At 34.7% G+C, this 27,373-nt stretch overlaps 1 protein-coding gene across 8 annotated transcripts in view; it reads right to left on the reverse strand.

Annotated features, from left to right (window-relative positions):
* LOC149566692 (nuclear pore complex protein NUP160-like) overlaps positions 1–19,017 on the reverse strand; it is a 199,004-nt gene extending 179,987 nt beyond the window's left edge. For 3 of the 8 annotated variants that reach the window (XM_089820008.1, XM_089820007.1, XM_089820014.1), the window contains exons 1-3: positions 18,400–18,987; positions 5,909–6,041; positions 5,361–5,625 (exon numbers count right to left, since the gene is read on the reverse strand). In XM_089820008.1, the coding sequence (XP_089676134.1) occupies positions 5,361–5,625; positions 5,909–6,041; positions 18,400–18,551 (550 nt within the window). In that variant the 5' untranslated portion in view covers positions 18,552–18,987. Of the gene's footprint in view, positions 1–5,360; positions 5,626–5,908; positions 6,042–18,399 lie in introns of those variants that run through there. The other 5 variants (XM_089820011.1, XM_089820010.1, XM_089820013.1 and 2 more) reach the window with 5 other exon arrangements.
* Positions 19,018–27,373: the final 8,356 nt, after the last annotated feature.

The raw sequence follows: 27,373 nt of genomic DNA on the forward strand, positions 1-27,373 counted from the left end.
CAAAAATTGGTTGAGTTGCTCCCACTTTTTCCTCCACCTTTTTCTCAACTCATGTGCCTATATAAAGGAGTGTCCTCTAAGCAAGAGAGCTCTATAGAAATTGTGCCAGCAAAACTTTGTTTGTGTAACACTATTTTGAGAGAAAAGTGAATACAAAGGAGCAATTTAGACTTAACTTTGATTGAGTTAAATTGTTATTTGTGTGAATTACAAGTTTTGCCTGTAATTCACATACATTATCTTAGATTCATGTTATCTTGCGTTCTTGGTAATTGAATATAAAAAAGTTAAGAAGCAATCCACCGGAGAAGCTAGAGGTGTCTATACAGGGATCATTGGTATAACTAGAGTCGTAGGAGCTACGAAAGCCTTTCCATTAGGTGGACCTAATGGAAGCCTAACTCCCAAATCATGAGCCTTCGTAGGCTGGTCTGTTGGATTAAGAACAAGATAAATAGGCATGAATGGTCCTCGTTGCTCATCAAAGACTACTCACGACTATAGAGGAGATGAGATGTCTCATTGTTGATCAAGCAGTAGGCTTTCTAAAGAAAACTATATCCAGCAAGCATGAGTTTCTGACTCTTGGCATCCAAGTTGGTGTGTGACGCATCAAAGATGCAAACAAAAGCAAGACAGCCAAAAACCTTCAGGAGACTAATTCTGGACTTGCAACCTGACCAGGCCTCTTCCGGAGTTTTACCTCTGACCGCCACTTTGGGTGACCAATTCACAAGACAAACTGCAATCTTAACTACTTCTACACAGAACTTCTTTGCAACATGTTTGTGTTTGAGCATGGATCAAGCCATCTCAGTGATTGTTTTGTTCTGACGATCAACTACATTGTTTTGTTGTGGTGTGTGGGGTATGGTTAACTAGCATTTGATGCCATAAGTATACAAGAAGCTAGAGAATGCATTAGAACAAAATCCTCCCCCATTGTCTAATCTAAGAGTAACAATAGATTTCCTAGAATCTTTTTCAACTAACAGTTTAAACTTCTGAAATTCAAGAAATGCATCTGATTTCTTTTAAGGAAATATACCCACATTTTTCCACTGAAATCATCAACAAACAACAAAAAAATATCTGGACCCAACAAAACAAGAGGAGTGGCCATAGAGTCGTAGATATCGGCATTAACAAGCTCAAGTACTTGAGAAGCTCACCATGAATCGCCACTGGTGAAAGTTGTGCGATGTTGCTTCTCAGCCTGGCATGCATCACAAAATCAAAGCTTTTGAGTCTAAATCTTTGGCAAACCAAGGACAAGCTCTTCTCGAGCAAGCTGAGAGAGATAATGCACATTTAAGTGCCCATACCGAATTTGCAAAAGTGTGCTAATAGAAGACCACCGAGCAATCACAGCTAAGTCCCAAAAATCACCAAAATCAGTAAGTTGAAAAATACCATGATCCTCAAGACCCACTACAACAACAAACTAAGTCGCCCTATCAGTGATCGTACACTAATGTGAACTGAAGGTGACATCCAACTATGGATAATATCGCAATAAATGACTGACTAAGAGTAGATTTAGTTCTATCCCTGGAAAATAGTACACATTTAGGAAAATGAGATTCCTCCCAACAAGCTGAATCTGAATGTTGCCTTTGCCGACCACTATGTACTCTTCTTCGCCACCAAAAATAAATGAATTTGAACAAGGTTGGTAGTTGATGAACCAATCTCCATGGTGGGTGAAGTGACAAGAGGCACCTAAATCAATGTACCTGGGAGACGACTTCACATGATCTAAATGTATTTTAGCCATAAAGGCATAAAAGGAAGATTTTGTCTCCTTAGTGTGGTTTGCACTATTCACTTTGGGTTGCGAACCTGATTGCTTAGATTGGGCAGCTAAATGTTTCTGACATTCAACCTTCACGTAACCAAACTTGTGGCAATAGTTGCATTGAGTGTTCTTCTTCCGAGAGCCTTCTGGGAGCCCTATGGGAATAGTTGCATTGAGTGTTCTTCTTCTAGGAGCCTTCTGAATCTGGAGAAAAGGATTTCTGTTGAGAAGACTATTGAGACTTGCCTTTATCCCTCTGAAAGAATTTAGCAACAAAGGCTTGCGCTGAGGTGGAGCTAGAACTGCTACCAAACTATTGTTTCCACCAATCTTGTTGAAGTAGGAGTGTGCAAAGATCTGTGAATTTCAAATCAATACTAGAAGAAGTGATGTTGAGAGTCTCAATAAAATGCTCATAGGACTTGGGTAAACTCCTGAGAGTGATGACCACAATGTCCTCTTCCTCCATCTTGCGACCAATGCCAAGCAACTAATCACAGATTTATTGAATCCTATTCAAGTGAGCCTAGAGTGATGTTTGCGCATCCCTGGAACAAAGTACACATCAAGGAAAATGAAATTCTTCCCAGCAGACTAAATCTGAATGTTGCCTTTGCCGACAACTGTGTACTCTTCTTCGCCACCAAAAATAAATGTATTTGAATAAGATTGGTAGTCAGGGAACCAATCTCTCTAGTGGGTGAAGTGACGAGAGGCACTTGAATCAATGTATCAGGCAAACAGCTTCACATGACTTGCAAGTCTTTTAGCCATGAAGGCGTAAAAGGAAGATTTCGTCTCCTTAGTGTGCTCTGCATTGTTCGCTTTGGGCTGTGAACCTGATTGCTTAAATTGGGCAGCTAAATGTTTTTGACATTCAACCTTCATGTGACCAAACTTGTGGCAATAGTTGCATTGAATGTTCTTTTTCTAGGAGCCTTCTAAATCTGGAGCAAAGGATTTCTATTGAGAAGATTGTCGAGACTTGCCTTTATCCTTCTGAAAGAATTTCGCAACAAAGGCTTGCTCTGGGGAGTTGGAGCTAGAACTGCTACCAAACTGTTGTTTCCACCAATCTTGCTGAAGCAAGAGTGTGCAGAGATCTGTGAATTTCAAATCAACACCAAAAGAAGTGATGTTGAGAGTCTCAATAAAATGCTCGTAGAACTTGGGTAATCTCCTGAGAGTGATGACCACAATGTCCTCTTCCTCCATCTTGCGACCAATGGCAAGCAACTAATCACAAATTTACTAAATCCTATTCAAGTGAGCCTAGAGTGATGTTTGCACATCCATAATAATAGAAAATAGAGTGTTCTTCCAAAAGAAAGCTTTGCTTTTGTCAGAAGTCTCATGAAAATTTTTAAGATGTGCCCATATCTAAGCAAATGTCTTGTTGGATAGATAATGAGAGAGTTGATCATCAGCTACGGATAATTTGAGAAGCATCACGGCCTCCCAATTATTCAGATCTCATGTATCCTGATCAGTACCAGGGACAATCGGACATTATGTAACACCCAGGACAATAAGATCAGTATTCGGATATTCAAAAATTGCTATGATGTGTTGCTTTCAAGTGCCACAATTCCGACAATTGAATTTTGAATTGCTTTGGAGCAGAATATTAATCAAAGATGCCATAGCACATTTTTCAATGAAAAGCGTGAAAATTTGTTAAGGCACGTACTTAAGGCAAAAAATGGAAAACCCAAAAAATTTGAAGGGGTGCCCAAAAGAGAGTTCAAAAAACCCGAAAAAAATATGATGTTGATTTTTCGATTCGTTGGCTCGAAGGCACCCAAAAAAAACAAACAACAACCCAATTGAGATCTCGAAAAACCCACCAAAAATTTTTAAAACAAAATTTGATCCGAAACAAAAAAATTATGGTTTTGAACAAAAACAGCCCGGTTGCAAAAAAAAGCCACAAAAAATGGCGAAAATGTGTAGAAAAAACAAACGGAAGTTGCAAAAAATGGTCATAATAAGCAAATACAACAAAAAATAATTTTAAAAAATATTGCTCTAATAATTTCGAACAAGAAATTATAATTTTTTTTTTAAAAGATTCAAAGAAATGCTCTGATACCATCTTACGATGTAATTGATAAAATACTTGCTTGATATTGACAAAGACCAAGACGTCAATATATACAAAAGAATGAAACGATGTTTCCTTAGAAAACGATCGTAAAGAATAGAAACTTTCTATTCTAGCTAAAAGAAAACAAACAGTTATCTACAGCCTAACTAAATATTAAAAACATTCTAATATTTAGAATGGGTTACAAACAAATAACCATTAACTAATAATAAAAGCTTGATCAATCTTACAAAAATAAAATAACATCAAACTCGTAAATTGAGAAGCAACCAATAAAATAAAATCCATGGCACGTAATAAAAAATGGAATGAAAATTACATAACAACTTATCTCTTAATGTAAAGGCCCCTAAATCAATCTTACAAAAAAAAAAAACCTTCTAACTCATAAATTGAGAAGCAACCAATAAAATCCAATCCATGGCACCTAATAAAAAATGGAATGAAAATTACATAACTGAATAACTCATAAAGATCACTTAAAGATTCTAAGCCTTCTTAGAAAGAGAGAAAACAACTGTCATGTTTTGTGACCTGAATGCCTTTAGCTGGAGACAATTTGTTGTTACTTTTGACTTTGGTTCGGTCATTGATGGTTTATATCTCGATAAGCGAGGGATCTGATCCCTCATTTGACTGAACAATACACACACACAAAACAAAGAAGCCTAACCATACCAAATTGAGAAAAAGAAATATAGCTGGACCAACAAACCTGAACCCAAAATCAGCAAACTCAAACTAAATTATTTGTAACATATGGCAATTGACATTTTCATTTTAATTTCCAGAATTTATAATATAACTATTACAAACAAACCCAATCATACTAAACCTGGAAAACAAATCGCTGTACCAACAAACCTGAACGCCAAACAAGCAAATCCAAACTGATGTAAAATTTGACAATATACATTATAGTTGTAATTATAAGCTATGTTCTATATTTAATTTTCTGTATATTTGTGCAGATTATGGTTTCTATATATATAATTTGCAGAAAATATGCAAAATAAAATACAGAAGATTGAACATCTATGGTAATTAATATTTAAATGTCAACTATCATACGTTCCAGATAAATCAAGATGGCATTGCCTTAGAAGTCATTCTTGACCACTAGTAAGAGCAAGGTTTTTTTATTTTAAAGCTATTTCTACAATTTTCATGTTGTCTGGATTTGGCCTTGTGTACATGGGGTAAATCCATCTGTACCCGGTTCAAACCAGTTCCAGTATAAGCTGGGTTCTCAACAAACCTTATAACACAGTGTTCAAATTAATAGATTAATATAAATGACATGTCTGTTAGACATACTAAAAAACAGTATCCAGCATCCAAAAACTTTAAATATTGTTCAATGGTACATGACAGAAAGGGAATAAGATCTTGAAAAGACATAGGAGGAAGACAAATGCTTGAATAATAAATTGAATTTTTCATATTCTACAATACCGTGAGCACTCTGATCAAGTTGACCAAGTTGATGACACAAAATAGACCCATTTTGGCCTCCTACGCACAATATGCCGGCAGCTACTGTTACTGCTGTTATTTTATCTAAGCAAGCAAGATTCTCAGATAAATCAAGCTGTATCAGCTCATTGTTATGTAAAATTTCTCCAGAGCGATAAGCAGCTAAAGACTTTAATTTGATCACGTATGCAAATCCCGAAGTTGTTATTGCATAAAGTAACAAATTTCCAGCAGTGTTATTCATCTGCATCATACAAACAAATAATTAGGACAAAAATATAATAAAGCAAGGAAAAGATGGCCACAAAACACGTAAAGATATGCATAATTTTGAAATAGCCTTCAAACATCTCCTTAAAACATTTAAACAGCGCAAAGTGGTTGTGCCTTTAAAAAATGAAAATATCACCCTGAACCATCAAAAAATGCTAAAATGTTCAAAACAATTATCAGTACAGTAGTACTTATCACATATGCTCACAAAGAAGACTAAAAATTCAATGGCATCTCTGAACGTTGTAAACTACCTGATGCTTGAAGATAGATACAAATGGAAAAAGTGAATCCTGAAAAGTAATGTGCAAGCCATATCTCGGAGGTTCCCGCCGAAATGACCATTCCATTAACTCCAACACATTGGGCAAATCTTTGTGCACACGCCTGGTTTGCAAAAGAAACTCAAGACAATAAGAATCCAGCTAAATATCCTAAGTCTAAAATTCCACTGTACTGCCAAAAGTACAGAATATGAAGTTTGCAACCTTTAAAGAAGCTGAGAAAAACAAGTTTCCTTCAGCTCAACCAAATAAAATCTGGAAGTGTCAGAGCACAATGAGTTTTATAAAAAGTTTGAAAACTGAACATATTTTCTTTAGATTTCAAAAGAGTTTCTCAAAAAAAGCATAACTTAATGAATTTTCATTTTTCAATTAGTGATAACAATCGCCTGTAACAACAAATTAATAAAGAGCCCTATTCTGGTTAATTATTTGACAAATTGACGGCACCAACATCATGGAATACTTGGATATTATTTTACATATTGTCATCAATAATTCACTCATCTGCATTCATGCCATAGATACATATGAAATCCACACATGCAATCACTGCTCTCGTACACACAAATATAAAACCCAAAATCTTCATTGTCTCTTCCTAGAACACTATAACATCTGAGTTAAATTCCAAGTCTTCTTCAATCAGAGCAAATAAATTTTATGAACAAAACTTGCTTTGGATGCCAGACTTTGGTGTTCCTGGCAATTGCAATTCTCTTCAAAATAGCAAAGCATTCAACAATATGACTTACCTATACAGCAAAATGAGCAGATTGAAAACTGTTCATTGCAAAGATTTACACCAATTAAAAAATTGACATCAAAATTCTCAAATATCATGGTCAAGTCAGAATAATTTTATTTTTATAATTAACTAATTGCAAAAGTATTTAATAGGCAAGAGTATGGTCTTAGCCATTAGTTTGCAGATTGTTCCCAAGTCCAAGTCATGCCCATTTATATCCATATTCAAGAGGACTCAATTTACTAACCCCATTAGAATCCAACTTGTTTCCAGTGAAACTCTGTTCAAGATTCTTGCATTGGCACCAGTTACAGACACATATCTTCAAATGTCTTTGCAAATGGCAGGCAATATTCTACAGTAAAGCAAGTTAACTAAAGGTTTAACATTGCATTGACAACACAGCTTACTACCATCCATTTTCTTTCTAATTTCTGACATTGAGGAATGAGATTCCAGATTTTGGGAACTGATTTCAAATATCGAAAAACTAAAACAGAAAGACTGTCATTAAGATTCACAGGCATACATCTCTGTGCTTGAGAAATCGAACACCTCACATGCCATCAATTCACACTTTCAGCAGTGCCAAGAGACTCTTTCCTTGATTGTAAAAACCAATATGAGTTGTTCCTAAACTACGAGTATCTTAAGGAAAAAAACAAAAGCATGTCAAGAGTCCGTCAAGAAAGAGGTGAATGAATAAAATGCCTGTAGGTTTAAGTGGTTAAAGATGGTTAGAAACCCCTCCTGTTTCCGCAATAGTTCTCAAGCCAAATTTAATAAAGAGGAGGATTGACTTGCCAAAGCATTTAATCTCCAGGTTCCTAGGCTTCCTAGGCCCAACTAAGCCCCTTCAGGTATGTCACAGCTTCCTTCAAGGTCTCCAAAAGAAATCTCCCTAGACAGAGCTTGGTTGACTCCAGATAACACCTTTGTGATCACTTCCAATCAAATTGATAGCATTTACGATGCATTAGAGTGAAAAAAATAGTTTTATCTCTCTCTGAAAATATTTCAGGATGTTATTCTCACATGATTTCAGGTGGAGGAGTTTCAAAAGGCTCATAATTTGGTTGTTGCTCCCAAAAAAGCAAAGCGATCCATTATTAGTGACTGCAATGTTATTATTTGTGATATCCAAACCCAAAGATTATCACACTTTGGATTGTTTACATGACTACATTCTTGAGTCTCATTCGGTTGGTATAACATCCCCATTGCCTATTAAAATTAAAACGATTTGTATGGTCTTCTCCAAGCACCTTTCAAGATGCTATTGTTTCTAGGGATGTTATCCTTCTTATTGAAATCCACAAGCTCAGGGCTCTCTTTACAGTTACAAGTTATGTCTGCACCTCTACCTTCCAATGTGAGACCTGTAGATTAGGAGATGCTGTTCTCAAGGATCATGATTTGGTTGTTGCTGCCAAAAAAGCAAAGTGATCCATTATTAGTGGCTGCAATGTTATTATTTGTGATACCCAAACCCAAAGATTATCACACTTTGGATTGTTTACATGACTACATTCTTGAGTCTCATTCAGTGGGTATAACATCTCCGTTGCCTATTAAAATTAAAACAATCTTGTATGGTCTTCTCCAAGTACCTTTCAAGATGATATTGTTTCTAGGGATGTTATCCTTCTTATTGAAATCCACAAGCTCAGGGCTCTCCCTACAGTTACAAGTTATGTCTGCACCTCTACCTTCCAATGTGAGACCTGTAGATTACGAGATGCGTATGGTTCAAGTGCAGTGGTTCATTTCTTTCGAAACAACATCTGATCTAGGATTCTGTATTTAGCCTTTTAATTTACATTCCAGAGTTATGTGATCCAAGGTCAAAGGGTTTACATTCCAGAGTTATGCGATCCAAGGTCAAAGGGGCATGCCCATGCTTCAGGATATTTGCACTGCTACAGTATATTTTCTGCTTGTTTCTTATGCATATGTTGTTTATATAGAGGCAAATCTTTACTTCTAGTTTTCTTTATCCAAGGATTTCCCAATACTCCTACTTGGGTGATGTTATCCTTCTCGAGACTTGAATGCTTCCACCCACACCCTCCAGATGTCCATTCATAATCTTGCGAATGACGAGATTTTCCTTAGGAGTTAGATGCAAATGAGTTTGGTTAATCAAGGATTTCAGCTGACAAGAACTGTCTTGCCACTGCTTATGGTAGTCACCTTCTCCATCTGGCAGTATCTCAGAATCCACGTTCTTAATGGGCTCTCATCATTATTCATAGATTTATGCACCTTCCTCATGGAAATGGTGCTGGCATTGATTATGTTCTCAATATCATATCTTAAAGATATATGTGTTCACAAAAAACAATCTAAAACTAGCAAGGGAAAACAAATCACTCAGAGAACAGGCACAAAAATTACAGTTTAAGATGGAAAAAGGTGAATAAGGGTTGATTTTGAAAAGGCAAACATTAAAGAAAATGAAAACAACAGAAGGAAGCAAATTAAGTGCAACTGAAAGAGATAATAACCCACAAACAATCTGCAATAGAAAACATGACATTAAAAGAAAACCAATTAAGAGAACAAATAAAAGAGGTTCAGTCATGGACACAAGTAGTAAAGGGGCCATCAAACATGCCAAGTGAGCCCATAGAAAAACATCTAAGGAGGCAAGAAGAGAAATACAGAAATGAAAAGGCAGAAAATATCATCATTAAAGGGTTAAAAGACAATGGAGAAAAGAAAAATTCAAAAAAAATAACAAGGGACTTCCTTAAAGATCATTTACAGTATGGAATAATTCAGCGAGCACAAAAGATTTGTAAATGCACAAAAAAAATACTATGAGCAAGCATGTAAGGGTTACTTCAAACATAGAAGACAAAAATATGATATTGAGCAAGGGGTTCCCCAAAGGCACACACAAATACTTTGATGAGGATCTTACCCTAATTCAGCAAGAAGAGATATGAGAAATGGGCTTGCTTAGAAATGGTAAGGCCCAAAACAACGACAAAATGACATATAAGAAATAGGAACTTCAGGCTCCCCAAGAACACATAACTCTGCTTAGATTAAGTCGCAAAGGTTACACATAACTCTGCTTAGATTGAGTTGCAAAGGTTATCCATGGAGAAGAGGACCTAGGTTAGGGCCCTAAGCTAAAGGTTAAAACATTATCTTTCTTAAAAATAGACATGAACACAAACAGATGTAAAGTTCCAGAGATTGAGTAATGTAAAAAAGCATCAGTTTGGAATGAAAGAACTGATAGTGGCAAAAGGCATGGAGAAGCCACTGTTTTAATTAGAGAAAATTGGGGCCAACATATAGATATATAGAGGAAGAAGACACAAACAAGCAGTACATATGACCGCACAAGCTCCATGTTGCCCTCCACCACAACCCTAAAATCTTCTAGCATGCCATATATCACCTTAATTGCTTAGATCCCCTATGCTCATAAAAGTGGATCAAAGGAAAGTTTCGTGATATATCACAAGATTTTGAATCTCACCTTTCTGCCTGACTGTTTAATTGAATATCATGTGATTCGATGAAAAAAAAAACAAAAGACAAATATTCCCTTTTTTTGCACTATTTTCTGGAAATTTAAACCAAAAATGTTCTAGTTTTACATATCATTCCATTTTTCGTTAAATTAAACGACAAATTCATGTGATTTCATTCAAAATTTATTATTTTCAATTGCAAACTGCTCAAATTCTGCATATTCCTATTTAGGATTTCATCATCAGCTGTTTACAATTTCCTATGGTTTCATAAAAAATTGTGCTTGCACCAAGGCTTCAGAATCAACATTTGCTTACTCCAAATAAATAGAATTGTTTTGGTGATATTAAATAAATATTAAATTTGTATATATTGGACTATACAGGTAAGTAAAAATTGCATTTGCTTATTTTGGTTTATAAGTAAATCTAATTTTAAACTTGTTTGTTCCATTTTCAACTAGCCAAAATGTGGACTTTTGCATTAAATTCATTCTATAGCTAATCCGAGTCTTGTGTATTTGGTATAAATAGTTTCACAATTAGTCATTATGTGATTTCAGGCAAAGACCTTCATCATGATTTTTCTGGCAAATAGGTTTGCATGTCTATAATCTTCACAAGCCATCAAATTCATTATGAACACCTAAGCATAGATGGAAAAATCACCGAATAATCGCCAAGTTTTTTTGCTCAGCAAGTTACACCAAGAAAAACTTGCTGAAAAATCAACGAGTTTATAGTAAAAACTCGCAAGTTTTTGAAAAAAAAACTATCACCAACATTTCTTTCAGCATCTAAAAGCTGAAAACAAATGTCATTATGAAGCTCATTTCTTATTTGCAAGAGGATTTAGTCAGTTTTTCGGCTAAATAGCAGAAGGATTTATACAAATATAACATTTAAGTATAAGTTATTCTACGTTATACTTTATAAATACCATTAGGATGTTTGAGATAGGTTTCAGCTTCATAAGAATTAAGATGCAGATTATAGATTTTGGCGATTTTCATAAAATTCCAGGTTTAGCCAAATTTCAAGATTCAGCATGCCTTCAATAGTGTTATCTTGCACAACCTATCTTGGCTATTGGAGGTCAACTTGAACCTGGAACAAGGATTTTCTAATGATGCTAACTCATTTTCTCGGAAATCACATGGTTTCAATTCAACATTCTTAAGTCCTAATAGACTTAACTCAACCACTTGCTCACACCCAAGACAAGCATTACTTTCCACTTGCAGAAGGCCAAAATTGCTCAAACTCAGTATCAAACTATTTTGTTATGATGTATTTACTTCTAATTTTATAGAAACTATTTGTTGTGATGTATTTACTTCTAGTTTCATAGAAACTAATTGCACTGATGTATTTACTTCTAGTTTTATAGAAACTATTTACTATTTTGCTTCCCACCATCATCATTCCGTATAAAAATGCAATTTTTTACCCACATGCATTTACATATATCCAAACTCTTCTTGATTCATTTGTGTTCTCATTAATTAACTCATTGAATGAATTGAATTTTGAAAAAAAAAAAAAAATTTAAATTAAATTTAAGTTTTTTTTTAGGCTCCTAAGCTTTTTTCCGAGCTTTTATTTAAACTGGCTGAATTTTTCCCAAGTTTTTTTTGGGGCTTGACAAGTCTATTGTCGAGCGAGAATTTTCCATCTACGAGTATAATTGGTTAGTGCAGCTTGATGATGTTGAATTGAATCTCAGTTTGGCAGATTTCTAGAAGGCACTATCTCATGGAATGTGAGTAGCAAGTGTGAAGTCAAAATTTTCGTACTTCTTGTCTTGATGGCACCAAAAATTAAACATGGGGTGATTTTGTAAATGTCTCCTTGATGCATGTAAACATAGGCATATTGACTCTTTCATTTTGTTTCGCAAGTTTCCTCTAAGCATTGATGCATCTTTTGATAAGTGAGACATATGTTCCACAGTATGTCAAATTGTGCTATTAGTATCAAAATTCAACTATGTAGTTTTTCTAGTCAAACTCATTGACCCATGTTTCATGGGTAGTGGTTCACACAAACCCATCTCTCATGAGAATGAATGAAACACTTAGAACTCATTACATCTAGGTGATGCGTAAGAGGTGCAGCATCGAGGCTTCCTAGGAGGTCAACCATCCTAGTACAACTCCAACTCGAGTGCGCTTAACTATGGAGTTTCCTCCATGGTTAAACCCATTTTGCTTGTAACCCCAATTGCAAAAACTTAAGCAAGTGTTATGCCTTAGGAACTATTCACTAGAAAGCCTCTTAAGCTCATCAATTGATAAGTCAAACATATTTTCCACAGTAAGTCAAATTGTGATATTGCTATCAAGATTCAATTGTGTAGTTTTTAGAGTCAAACTCATTGACCCTTGTTTCATGAGGAGTGCCTCACATGAACCCATTTCTCATGATAATGAACGAAACACTTAGCACTCATTACATCTAGGTGATGCTCACAAAGATGAAGCATTGGATCTCCCCAGGAGGTCACTCGTCCTAGTACAACTTTAGCTTGAAAGTGCTTAACTATGGAGTTTCCTCCATGGTTAAACCCACTTTGCTTGCAACCCCATGGGTCAATGAGTTTGACTCAAAAATCTACATAGTTGAATCTTTATAGTAATATCACCATTTGACTTATTGTAGAAAATATATATTACTTATCAATTGATGAGCTTAAGGGGCTTTCTAGTGAATGATTCATAAGGCACAACACTTGTTGAAGGTTTTGCAAATGAGGCTGCAAGCAAAGTGAGTTTCACCATGGAGGAAACTCCATGGTTGAGCACGCTCAAGATGGTGTAATACTAGGAGGGGTGACCTCCCAAGAAGTCTCGGTGCTTCACCTTTGTGAGCATCACCTCGATGCAATGAGTGCTAAGTGTTCCATTCATTCCATTAGAGATGGGTTAGTGTGAACCACTGCTCATGAAATATTGGTCAATGAGTTTGACTCTAAAAACTACACAATTGAATCCTAATAGCAAAATCACAATTTGACTTTTTTATGTTTGACTTATCAATTGACATTAGAAATGCAGAGAAAGCAGAGAAGGTTGCCCTAAAAATCAAAGAAGTCAATGATACAATGAGAGTCGTGACTTGCAAATTATTGATTATGCTTCTTGTTTTGGCAATACAACCCTGTTGTTGTCTACCATAGTAATACGACCCAATCATTGCCATAAAAAATTAAAGATCAAACAATGACCCAAATCAGCCAAACAATACACAACTTCAAAATTGGAGAGAAATTGTTAAAGATCCAAGAACTAGAGCAATATGAATTGAAATCAACATTTAACATTAAAACGTTGAAGATCAGAGGATGACCCAAATCTGCCAAACAATACACAACTTTGACATTGAAGAGAAATCGGCAAAGATCCAAGTACCAAAGCAAGTATGAATTGAAATCAGGATTTTAACAAATAGCAAATGGTGAATGCATGTATATATATTGGGCAATGTGTAATGTCCCCATTTTAGCAGTTGACCAAGTGTGTGTGCGTTAGCCTTGTTCTACATGGTCCCGAGGGCTAACGAAGGGTTTAATGGGATCTTGGAGTGTTTTGGCCTAGTCATTTCCAGTTTGGGCCAAAACGAAGTGATTTACTCAGTTTCAGGCATACTTACTATTTTTAGTAAGTCGGCAAGACACAGTGCAGGTCAATTTTGGTGATTGGATTCGATACTCCTCGGTGAGAGCTTTCTGATGAGCTATCACTCGCATTATTCGGAGTCTGATTGCTAATACATTTTAATGCCTGAAGTTTTATTAAAGTAACGTCTAATTTAATTGTAAAATATTAAAGTGTTACTTTAATATTTATTTTATGGTGATGTGTACCCAAGGGAGACATAAGGGGTATTTTAATATATGTTTTATATTACACATCTTTATCCCACATTGCCCATATGAGTTGAGCGGACCCGTGGGAATAGAATAAAAGGAAGCATTTGTAGCTTCATTAGGCAGGTTGAATATGAGAAGAAATTGGTGTGTGAGTTGCAGCTTTGTTCTTGGCATTTGAGGACGTCTATCCTCTCTTGTAACATTCTAGACGTCATTCCCTTGGGGTTTGGCCTTTGGAATTCTTTCTTATTGGCTTCATTATCAGGCAGTTTAGTTGCATTTCCGGCTACAGGCAGATTTGATATTTTGCTCATATCTTCTTCACTACTTGTCCGACGCTTTGCCGCTTGGAGGGAATGGTATTATGAAGGTAGTGGACTGATTGGAGGACAAAGTATTGTAGCAGCAAGTTCGTAAGCATGGGCTGGAGTATTATGACAATATTGCTGAAGTAATTAGTGAGTTGATAAATCTGCCATGTATTTGATTTTATGAATTCTGAAAATAACATTTTATTAGCAGTAGTTCATTTCCACTTTGCATATTGTTGTAGTTTCTTTCTTGTTTATGTTGTATGATACCAATTCCATGCACGAAACACAACAAACAAATAAACGTTTGATTTCCAGAGTTATAAGGGGTTTTAAGAAGTTGAATGCAAACTGTTTGACATAATTCCTTTCAGCAATTTGGTTTAGTTTTTGGGACATTCAGGGGTGCCCATTACACAATGAACTAACCGACAACTTCAAATTCACCTTATTTGAACTTCAACGAAGCTTCTCATTTAATCAGGATGAGCGAAATTACTAAGAATACACACCCCTTTATAACGAAGTTACGAGAGAGAGACCAACATCAGAAAGGGCAGCATTTTTCCAGTAGTGCCAACTTGCTGCCAATAATGATAAAGGATTTCCATATGCATATACACTATCAAGAATCGACAAAGAAGAAAAAACAAATCTAAAGGATTCATTAATTAAGATCCCAAAATAATTTGAAGTGATGTTTAAGATACAACTAGAGGTTTTACAAGTATTAATTGAATAAACTCCCATTTGACAAATCTGTATTAATGTTGTGTTCAATGATTGCAAGAAACTTCCAAAAATATTTACTCAAACAAAGTTCAGAAAATGGGGAAGACCTTGGCAGCAAAAACGGTTGTAGAGGTATTCCAATTCCAATTTCAGAATTATGATATCAAACATAGAAAATTCATTTTCTCACTATGCATCCCAGGTGAATCAAACTGTTCCAAACATATTCCAGAAATTATTTTCCGGATTTAAAACTTTTTGAATTGTCAAATTCCAGAATTTGACAATTCCAGCATTAACTAATTCCAGCAACCAAATGGACCCTTGGTGAAACTGAAGAAAAGGGGTATACTCTGTCGTACTTGTTTTTGCAGCAGCAGCAACAAGATGAAGTGTGTAAATTTTTTGTGTCATCTTTATTGGAACTATATCTCATGCATATGTAAGATGCAATCATAAAAGTTCCATTTTGTATACCAATATAGTGAGTCGTCCTTCGGCAGTGAACTAAACTGTAATTTGCCATTACCAGTTATAACATATTGAGAGATAATCTTTGCTATGGTTTTACAAATATTGTGTTTACCACAAAAACAGTGGTGTTATGTGTTGTTTTCTGTTTTTAATCTGTCTTTCTACTTTCAGTTTATATTTATGCTATGTGGACGGTTGTTTAGTCACATCAACAATTTTAAGGATTTACTGATTCACCAATTCACCCCTGCCCCCATCTAAGTGTATCAAATGTTCAACAAAGTATCTTGAATCTCTCTTGCTCTATTCACAAGCTAAGATGGATGGTTCTACTTTATCCTATGGGCAATATCATCTTTTAGTACTTTATTCCTCAAATGAGATTGCCTCTTTAAGTTCCCAAATGTTGGTCTTTTAGTTCTTTGAGGTCCATCTAGTCTTCAAATCTATTGCAATTTATTTGAACCAAATGTCTCCTTTTAAATACTCCTTATGTGTTCCTTTGTCTTCATCCTAGGAAAGAGGTGCTCAACACATCCATTGGAGAGGACATTTACTTTTAATGCATCCAAGTTTATTGAACATTTGTCTAAATTCTCTCAACCCTAAACTATTTTTCTAAAATATTTCTTTCACTTTGTTGATGTGAACATCGTTTGGCCACACAAATCTTCAATACCTTCGGTCTCATGATTTGAGGAGTTCCTTTGTTCTATTGTAGGTTGTTGTGTCACCTTAGTTCTCTTCAAGAAGTAGAATCAAAAGAGCCTTTAATTTTCTAGAGTTCAATCTACAAAGAGATCCATCAGAGGTACTATTTCATGTGTAGGGATATTCTAGTAGTTCTGTTTCCGATTTCTTTTGTCATCCTCATTAACGGTGCTTGGCCATTTTAGTGGTTCTACTCCCACTTTCTTCCATTAGCCCCATCAAAGGTACTTGGCCAGATTTCCAACTATAGCCATAGATCACTCTATGGTGATCCTAGACTTACCAAATTGATTACTTCCTTATTTCAACCTACCACAAGCATTGGAGATACCAAGCCCTTTTCAATGAAGCACTGCATTTCTTTGCAATCTATTATGACTAAGGCTCCTCGGGATCCCAAATCTCACTTTGCTGATCATAGCCTTATCTGTCTCAACATTGTGGACCCTCTCACACTCCTTTTCCAGAACACAAATCTCAGGGGCCTAATTCACATCACCAACTTCTTTCATATCTTCAACAGTTATTTGGCTTAAAAAGGATTATCCAAATCAACCTCATTAGCCCTGGACATTCCCCAACAAACATTCTCTGTTGTGTCACAAGGTTCGCCGAATTTTCGAAATTCAGTGAACCTAAAGAAATATTAAAAAATTCATATAAGTTCGGCCTAAATTCGTCATTTCTAAAATCGTGAGTGCAAAGAACTCTGTGTATTGGTCGCAGGTTGTCGTTTCTAAACCGTGAGTGCAGGGGAGTCCATGTACAAGTGAGTGAGTCCGTGTACAGTCATAGGGGAGTCTGTGTAATGGGTCGTCTTCTTTCCCGTCTGCTTTCTCTTGAACGAATGGTGTCTGCTTTCCATGTACAAACTTCATACCTTGCAAACGGCGTCTAAGAAAACTCCACTTTCATTCCTCCCGTCGGCAGTTTGGGGCATAATTATTTTGTAATGTTTAGATATTATTTAGGTTTGATTTTATTTAATAGTTTTGAATTTTTATTATAGTATGTTTAATGTTTTAAGAGTATTTAATTTTAGGTTTACTTGATATTTATACAAAAAAATTGTTATTATTATTAATTTTTAATTTATTATTGTTATGAATTTTATAATATTTATCAACTATTAAAATATGTCAATATTATTTTGTATTATATAATAATAACTAGTGTGTACTTACAAATTATAATTAAACATCACAATACTTATATTATTTATCAATTATTAAAATATAATATAATAAAAATAGTATATATTTATATATTTTTAAAATTACATTGGACGAATTTAATGTCGAATTTTTTTAGATTTTTTTGACTTGTCGAACTTCATCCAAACTTCATAGTTGTCGAACTCGAACTCAAACTCAAACCTTGTGACTTAGATTCTCTGAGTTGTCATTGGTCCTCCTACAGTAATAGACAATATCATCAGTGGCTCCCCCGTGGATTGCTAAACGGTGACACCTAAGAATTTTGGTTCTCCAACTTGGTGGTGTTCCTTTCTTTCAACTGTTTTGCAGAGTTTTCCTCCAACTTCTCCTTTGATAACTACACTTCATTGGAGATAACATTTTTAAAGGTTATCTCATTTTTCATATTTACTTTTTTTTGCTTCATTTTTAGAGCCCTTTTTGCCCTAGTTCTTTGATATATTACGGGATGTAGGTTCCAAAGCCTTCTATCTATTTTTGGTCATTCATGGACATCAATGTTTTTCTTTCATTCTTTCTCCCAGTAACAAAGAGTCCTTTACAGCACCCAGGCAAAGGCAGCGGCAATAACTTGCTAAGAAATTATAAAGAACTATTCAATTTTGAATCATGATCATGCATGGTTAGATCAAGCTTCGGAATTGCAGTGTTTGCGTATAAGGCTTAGAGTTTTTTTAGCAGTTTCCAATTTTCGCGTCACCCAAAAATAACTGCAGCGGCTCAACAAGTAGTGTTTTCGCTGGTAAGGTTCTTTATTTAATTCTCCGTAGCATAAAGGTTAATTTCGGCTGCTGTGTTGTGTGCCTAAAGGTCCGCCACTTTTCATTTGGAAGTGCCGTCTATAGTTGAGACGATAATGAGATTAAAAAAAAAGATTAAGATTTTCGAGAAATGCAGGAAACTCACCAGATAACGTAATCCGAAGAGGAGGCAATGGTAAAACACCCAGCTGCATCGCGCGGAGGAGAGGCGCAGAGGTCATGTTGTGCAGGCGTATTTCTCGGAACATTCACTTCAATCCACTGTACTGCGTCGCTCCCCACTATAGGCACCTCCATACCCTAGCTTTTTGTTTTTTCGAGCTTGTTCGAATAAAATAAGTATTGAAGAAATAGATCACCTATAAAGCTTAAGAGCCAAATATTTCCATAGTAGGTGCGTAACTGGAGAGATTTGCTTCGGAATGGGCGGGATTTTCAAATTTGTTTACATGTTGTGCTACTTTCACACGGGTCAAAAATAGGCCATAACTATTAGGTACCTGCTGAACCGTATCGTCTCTGTGTTTTTTTCTCTAAACCTCCCCTCCCCAACCTCTGCAAATCAGTGAAATGTGTTTTCTTTGGGTACTGGATAGAACTCCCGCCAGAACGATCATGGACCCAGAACTATATGATTAAACGAAAAGATGAAAGCATATAATCCTTTGCTGTAAAAGTTCGCGTTTATTGGTAAGTATAAAGCGGTTTGCACCTTAGTAAAACTACCAATGGCACCTTGCGTTGCAATAGGTATACTTAAGATATAGCAAAGATTAATAAAGAAAGAATATATAGAGGGATAGAGAAAATGACATTACTCTTTATGAACAAGAGCTTTTGTGGAGCTCGAGTCCCCTTTTGAGTCTTAGAGAGTAGATTATTATTAAAACAAATTTATAGCAAGTGTAAAAATATGTAAAGTGTTTTATTTTCATAATTACATCCAAAACATATGTTGCTTCATAATGAGCCTTATGAACAAGTAGAAATAACTCATGTCACCAATTTGAGTTTCAAAGATTAAATTTATTTATTTTTCTCATTTTAAAATATATTCAACTATGTATTAAAGTTTATAACCAACAATTATCCCAATTTTGCACAAGTATTCATTAAAAAAATTATATAAAAAAATAGTTCTCAAAGTTATCTAGATATTCAATTGAATAAAGATATAAATCTTGCATTTATATATACAATTAAAAATACATAAAATAATATTTATAAATAAATTAATTAAAAATAAATCTTGTATTTATATATACAATTAAAAATACATAAAATAATATTTATAAATAAAAAAATTAAAAATATTTATACTAATAAAAATGTATAAAACAAAATGAATAAAATTTATTTGGTTTTATAAAATATTGTTGACTTTTTTTTTTTCTCGCACTCGCTTTTACTTTGACATAAAAGAATTAAATAATTCCATAAATTTATAAAGAAAATCTTAACTTATTTCTATTTTTACAACTTCCAAATATGCTTCCCCAACTTTAAATTTTTTTAAAACAATAGAAATCTGACCTTCTTCACTATAAAACAAATAAACAACTCAATAATAAAATTCATTTTTATTATCATAAAAAATCAATGCGAACATCTAAACGCTTTTAAAGTGACAGGACTTGGGATAAATGCTAAATAATATGTTTGATGAAACATCTCACCGTGGTTAGAAATAAAATATTGTAATACGATTTTAAATTAGAATCGTCTTCATCAATCGATTCTATATCTTACCTTGGAACAGACACGTTGCCTGACATACATTTATTACATTGTCATCGTTTTGCTTTTGGCTTTTTTTTCTTCAGAAATCAAATTTTGCGGAACCTTCCGCCCGGGCCAGGAAGGTCTGCCTACTCTTTGCACGCACACGGCTTATGCCTTACCCACGTCTGCTTATATGTAATTTTTATAATTTTTGTCTATGAAAATTAGAATTAACTCCCAAGAAATTGCCGATGAACCAATAAAAAAAAGGAATTACAATTTGATAATTGTTTTTTTAAATCAATGTTTTCAAACTTTACCCAGACTTTGGAATATAACATATTTGTTTACGGCAAATTAATTCGGATCGAAGCAGGGGGTCCATCAAAAACATTAGTCTCGCCTTTAAAAAGGCAAGACTAATAACTCTGTCTCTATCTTTTTAGTTCCTGCCGTTAAAGCAGGAGACTAAAGCTATGGAATGCATTTTCATATTAATCTATCTTTCGAAAATTGTGACAACAATTACTTAACCTATAGTTTGTATTAATTCTCTACTAAACTGTAATTTTTTCATTTTGTTTCTTTTCCCATTGGATGTGGCCTTTTTTCTAGTGGTCTTTTTCTTTTTCTAGGAGAAAATTAGGAAGAAAAAAAGATTACTCAAAATATTGGCATTTGGCAAATTATAAACACTCCAGCTTGTAGTATGACAATTCTTTCACAATCTACGTGCCTTTTCTATCCTTACACATGTTGCATAAATTTTGAATGTGGCAATATGAGAGAAAATATAATCAACGCGTGTAAAGAGATTGGTTTAGTTCAATGTAATTTATAAATACTTTTGTTGTAGTAGGGTTTTTGAATATTTTTGCCACTATTAATTCAATCAATTCTCATTTGCATCATTTGTTTCTTGGGATATGATTATGGCGAACCAAAACAATGGAGTAGAACTCATGAAGTGATTATTGATTCACACCCCACCCTTAGTAATTTGTCCTACTTGTAGCTACCAGCAATAAATTTTTAAAGGGTCCTAAGGCATCCACCTTCCTTACGCTTTTCCTCGTCATCGATTTCTTTTATCCTTCACAGTAAGACTATGTATAAAACTAGTGAAGGTTAACATATTCCTCTCACATCTAATATTTCTTCTTGCATATATGCAATAGTAATCTTTCGCATTGAGCCTTTTGTATCATTTTGATGTTCTAGGTTTGTATGTATATCATGGCCCTTTGTTTGGCAAGAAGGTACTTCTATGTTACAATGTTCACTTGATCTTTTATACTTTTTGGCCACTAGTTTATGTTTCTATTTTTATACAACTTCTTTCTGCAAAGATGAGGAGTCGTAATTTAATTTTATCACTTATCTTGATACACTATTAATTGGCTTCATGTCACTTTCATCAAACTCTTCCACCCTTCACAGTCAGTCAACTATTGTCATCCAGTGATTTTGCATCAGGCATCAAAGGCATATACTACTCACATACTCATACATTAGATATTATTACTCTTTTTAAATGTCATTACAAATCCTTTCCAGATACTCTCATTTAGTGGCCAAATCAGGTTATCTAGCAGTGTACACTATATGACCGAGCCTACGAGACAACTAGACTAATCATGATCACCGAATGTTGCTCATCACATTGACTTGAAATTGTACATGTCTACCACTTCACTACCTTCCACTAATACATGAATTTGGCACACTCCTCACACATGTAAGAATTCTGATCGCTCAGTCAAACATCTTGAGTATGAGGCTTGAGTACTTGGTGTTTTTAAATTGTGTGTTTACACCTAATTGGTATTGGTATTCCTGTAAAGTGTTAGCAAATTGTCAAAGAGACAGATTTTGTGTATATACATTCATCTTATAGACATGTGATCTACATTCATCTTACAAACATGTGACAGCAAATGGGCCTCACTATGCATGACATGTTCGTACATTATTTACTTTAGATTTTGTAGTCAAATTCCCATCTATCAAATACCAATTTCTCTACATGGGGCATTCTTCTTTCAACGCAACCTTTGTATCTGCAACTTTGCTTCAGAAACCTTTTACTGGCTCAGCAAACAACTTTTTGCTCCATCCGTTGTCGTGGTGAGTTTATGTATTACAATATTTTCTGCCTATTGGGCTTTCTTATTCCTAAAATATAAAATGAGTTGGTTGAAGTATTGATAAAGTAACTTTGTCAAATGAAAATATTCATTTAAATAGTTTGTTTTATTTCAAATCATCACTCAGCCATGTAGCTAAATATTTCAAGCATGGTGATGCTTATATTTCAAGCATGGTGACGATTATTTGTTGTTTGAGATTTCATATAGATACCTAATACAAATAGTTTTTCCTGCTCCTTTAGGTAGGGACTCGAGCTGCACGCAGCCCTTGTTCTATATAGATATTTACCTCTCTCTAGCTCTCTTGATCCCCTTATCTCTAGCTACATCTCTCTATCTTGATCTATCTCTTTCTATCACTTTTTATCAGTCTTCATATCTCTATCTATTCATATCATCACATAATATAAATATTCTTGTTAGACTTCTCTATTAGGATATTGTGCTCATGTCTCTCCTCACCATATCTAGACACATGTCCCTCCCTGTACTCATCTATCTCTTTCCATCACCGCCTTTCTATACATTTAAGCATCTACATCTCATTTTTTCTTCCCTAATCTATTCCTCCATCTCTATCTATATTTATTTTATTTCTATCCTTATATATCTCCCCCTCATTACCATTCTCTGTATATCTCTTTCTACCTCTATCTTTATCTATATACCAGTCATTTTATCTTCTTCATATATTTATATCTTTCATCCCCATTATCTCCTTGCATACCTTTCTACCCCGGCCCCAATTCTCTCCCTCTCTCTCACACACACAAGCATTTTTTTACTTCTATCTCCTTTATTTATATTCATCCCTCCAACTATGTTTATTCCTTTATCTTCTCTTATCACATGTCCCTTTTCTTCTCCACATACACCTCTCCTCCATATCCATATTTATTCCCCATCTCTCCCTATATTCATCTCTATCCCTATATTTCGCTCTCTACCCTCTCTTACTTATATATTTTATTTTCACCATCTTCATTTATCTCTTCCTTTCATCTCTATATCCCTCTTCTTCTCAACCCCTGACTCTTGCTCTTCCCTTTACACATCTCTCTCTTTCTATCTCTATTCCAACCCCACTCTCCCAAACAACCCTCCCTCCTCTCTCCGTGTGCACTCTCTTTCCATCGTTACCTCAAATTAATATATATTTTTCTTTATGTCAATTATGACATATCAGGTAATTATATATTTAAATTAAAATAATATTATTATGAATCATTTAAGATTATGAGTTTAAGTTTGCTAGATACCATTTTTTAATCTATATTACCTTTTAATTATCATTTACAGTAGTGATCTATATATAATTATTGTAAATATTTACATTCATTATAATATAATTAATAAGTATAAATTTAAAATGTAAATTATTTTTCATTAAATTATTATAAACATAAGAATTAATTCAACCTATTTAATTGAATAAGTTGCTATTTAGGAATTTCAATTAATTTTTTAAATTATTGTTATATTATTAATATTTCAAATCTTTGTCTCTTTTTTGGTGAATATCAACATAATAAAAATGTTTAAGTTTGAATAAGAAAAAATATATTATAAAAGACATGTTTTAAATTTATTTTAGATATATTTTAAGAATAATATATTTTTATATATAGTTTCAAGTAAAATTTAATAATAGATTAAAAAGATTATATATAATTATATTTTAAATAGTAATAATGATACATATACATATTTACATAGATATCTTATTTTTGGTTAAATATGTATTAAATAATATAGTTCAAAATAGAAGAAGAAGAAGAAGAAGAAGAAGAAGAAGAATGTATTCAAGCAATAAACTTTTATTTTGTTAGAAAGGTGAAAAGCTATTTTTATTGACATTAAAAACAATGCAAATAACTAGGCCAAAACAATCCCAATCCTTTTGTGGAGACCATCAATGCATTCACCAACAATGATGCCAATCAGGGGAAGGAACCTAGTAGTCGCCCAAGTTAACTTCAGGCACCTAGATCTCCTAAATTGTAAGTTGAATTATGTTGATTTTTTTGGTGTACCTCTGTAGGTGGCTCAAAAGCTTAAGGCCAAGGTTTCAACATTTGCGCTTTTATGGATCTCTCTATAGAGACCGTGGAGTGTCAAGTGGTTAAAAAGTGTCATTTAAAAGACCTATTTGATACTTGTTATGTTCACCTCCAAACAGTCGCTCACCAAGAAAGCTAAAAAATGATCAACTATTATTACATGTGTGATCCACTATTAGTAGATGTGTTATTGATAAGTAGGAGACAATTTCCACAACAAGTCAAATTGTAATATTGCTATCAATATTTAACTATGTGATTTTGAGTCAAACTCATCGACCCATGTTTCATGAGTAGTGATTCAACATGAATCCATCTCTCGTGAGAATAAATGGAACACTTAGCCCTCATTGGATCTAGCCAATGATGCTCACAAGGGTGAAGCACAGGGACTTGCCAGGAGGTCACCCATCCCAGTACTACTCCAGCCTGAGCACGCTTAACTACAGAGTTTCCTCCATGTTTAAACCCAAAGCTTGCAACCCCATTTGCAAAACCTTTTCCAAGTGTTGTGTCTTGTGAACCATTCATTAGAAAGCCCCTTAAGCTAATCAATTGATAAGTAGGAGATGATTTCCATAGCAAGTCAAATTGTGATATTGCTATCAGGATTTAACTATGTGATTTTGAGTCAAACTCATTGACCCACGTTTCATGAGTAGTGATTCAACATGAATCCATCTCTCATGAGAATAAACAAAACACTTAGCACTCATTGGATCTAGGTGATGCTCATAGGAGTGAAGCACTGGACTTCTCGGGAGGTCACCCATCCCAGTAGTAACCTGACGCACTTAACTATAGAGTTTCCTCTATGGTTAAATCCAAAGCTTGCAACCCCATTTGCAAAACCTTCACCAGGTGGTGTGCCTTATGAACCATTCATTAGAAAGCCCCTTAAGCTCATCGATTGATAATTAGGAGATAATTTCCACAACTCAAATTGTGATATTGCTATCAGGATTTAATTGTGTGATTTTGAGTCAACCTCATTGACCCATGTTTCATGAGTAGTGATCCAACATGAATCCATCTCTCATGAGAATAAATGGAACACTTAGCGCTCATTGGATCCAGGTGATGCTCACAGGGGTGAAGCACTAGGACTTCCCAAGAGGTCACCCATCCCAGTACTACTCCAGCCTGAGTGCACTTAACTACAGAGTTTCCTCCATGGCTTAACCCAAAGCTTGCCTATTAGTACACATGTAATCATTTTTTAGAACTTTTTAAAAATAGGAATTGGATTATCTATCATGAAACCCTCATGATCATTAGACTAGTCTTCCCCTAACACACTCCATTTAATTTCAGTGTCACCCATTAACAAAACTCAATAAATAATAATAATAATAACAACGAATTAATGAGTGATCAACCTTTGTCTGAGGCTGGGGTCCCATGGAAGCCAGCTTCCTTAAAAATAGAGCTGCACTGGTTGAAATTTTTAAGGAAAATTGTAAGCTGAGTGGTCTTATGGATTTTGTAATTTGAGTTTCAGCTCCTAAATTTAAGAAAAAACTTTCTAAAATTTATTTTATAATTAAAGAGATTTTTAGTTTTAAAGTTTCTATTTTTAACAAATGGGTAGATTTTTCCCTAAGTTGGTGGGGCTATTTCCAACCTCACCGCATTTTCATCCGCTTCCTAAAAAAGTGGGGCTCCTATTATGAAGGAAAAGATTCTAATTAAACATGTAGCCCCCCAAAAAATTCTTATGGGACCTCCTGTACCTGAAAAATAGCCCTGTAGCCCCCCCTCATGGGACCCCTGCCTAACCCTGCAACGGAATCCCACAACCAAAGTAATTTCTAATTTAGTAACTGTTATTGCTTGGTCTTTGGCTTTTTGTGCTCGCTCCTTGGCTTCCTTTGTTTTGTATTTGCCTAGTTTTCTTTGGTCTTCAACTTGGTTTTGAACATCACAGTGAAGTTTCATTCGCCCATCACTCTCTCTTTTCGTAAGTCAATCAACTCCCCAGTGCAACATAACTGTGATGGTTTTCACACGTCCCTCTCTAGCGGCATTATAATTAATTCAATCCTATGTTAATGGTTTCGAGCACTTACATAGAGGGAAAAAAAACCAATCAGTCATCTAAGGATAGAGGAACCTTTTACAAAAAATGTGTTTCATAGATGCATGAAGGACACGTGAGATGATGTATTCTTAGTCAATGGAAATAAATTGGCTTTTAGATTTGAAAGCTAAAAATTAAGAATTTAACAAACTAATTAGTCCCCATTGTCAAGCTATAAAGTACATATATATCATATACATTAGGTTAAAGGTCTATTCAATAAAATGTTGATAAAGTCTATCAAAAAGTAATAGGGGCACCCCACTTTATTTCAGGCAAGCCCTATAGGGTCTATCAAATAAAGGGTCGTTGAACAATTATAGAAAAATAATTCATCTTGCCTTTATTTTTGCGTGCTTTGAACATATGGGAAATCAAACTCTGAAATGCTCACCTTTTTTTTTAATGAATAGTCCTTTTCTATTAATAAAAATATACTAAGAATACAATTCACAAAAAAGGGTTGGGGGATACAAGATCACATTTTGGCTTACTTGATTAAACATAAACATCTCTATCCTAAATATCCTGACTTATATTTGTCGATTCACTCACCAAGTGCCCCACATCATGGCTTACCAGTACCTTTTTCGTCGAGATCCTCCATGGCCCCAAGTACCTTCACAATCTTCAAATATTTTGCTAAATTTTGAGCAGCAAGTCAAGATCAAGGAATTCAACGTGAGCCAGATTTTGTCTCAAACCCTAGATCCCTGCAATTTGTATGATTATGTAAAAGGCCTCTCTCATTTGCATGTTTGATTTTTAGAATCTCTACATTCAAACTACAAAATATCTAACAGAGCCTATCACTTCCTTTGGTAGCTACTACAATGAGAACCGTTCGACCGTAAACATCTGTTTGCCCCAACCCAAATTGTCTTCTCTTCTTTGCTTGAACATTTGGCGAGCATTAATTTTGTTAATTCCTATGCTTGACCTTCATCTTCGAGGCACTCGAGGTAAACGAGCAACCAAGATGTATTGAATGGTCGTCAAGGGTTTTAAAACTCAACTGTTGATCGATAAAATGAGCTTGTCCATTACATATAGGGGAATGCCTTCGGCATAAAAATATTGCTAATAAAATAGTATATTAACATATGT

The sequence above is a fragment of the Cupressus sempervirens genome, chromosome 3 (genome assembly GCF_028749045.1).
Source record: "Cupressus sempervirens isolate cs-2001-9-10 chromosome 3, ASM2874904v1, whole genome shotgun sequence".
NCBI lineage: Eukaryota > Viridiplantae > Streptophyta > Pinopsida > Cupressales > Cupressaceae > Cupressus > Cupressus sempervirens.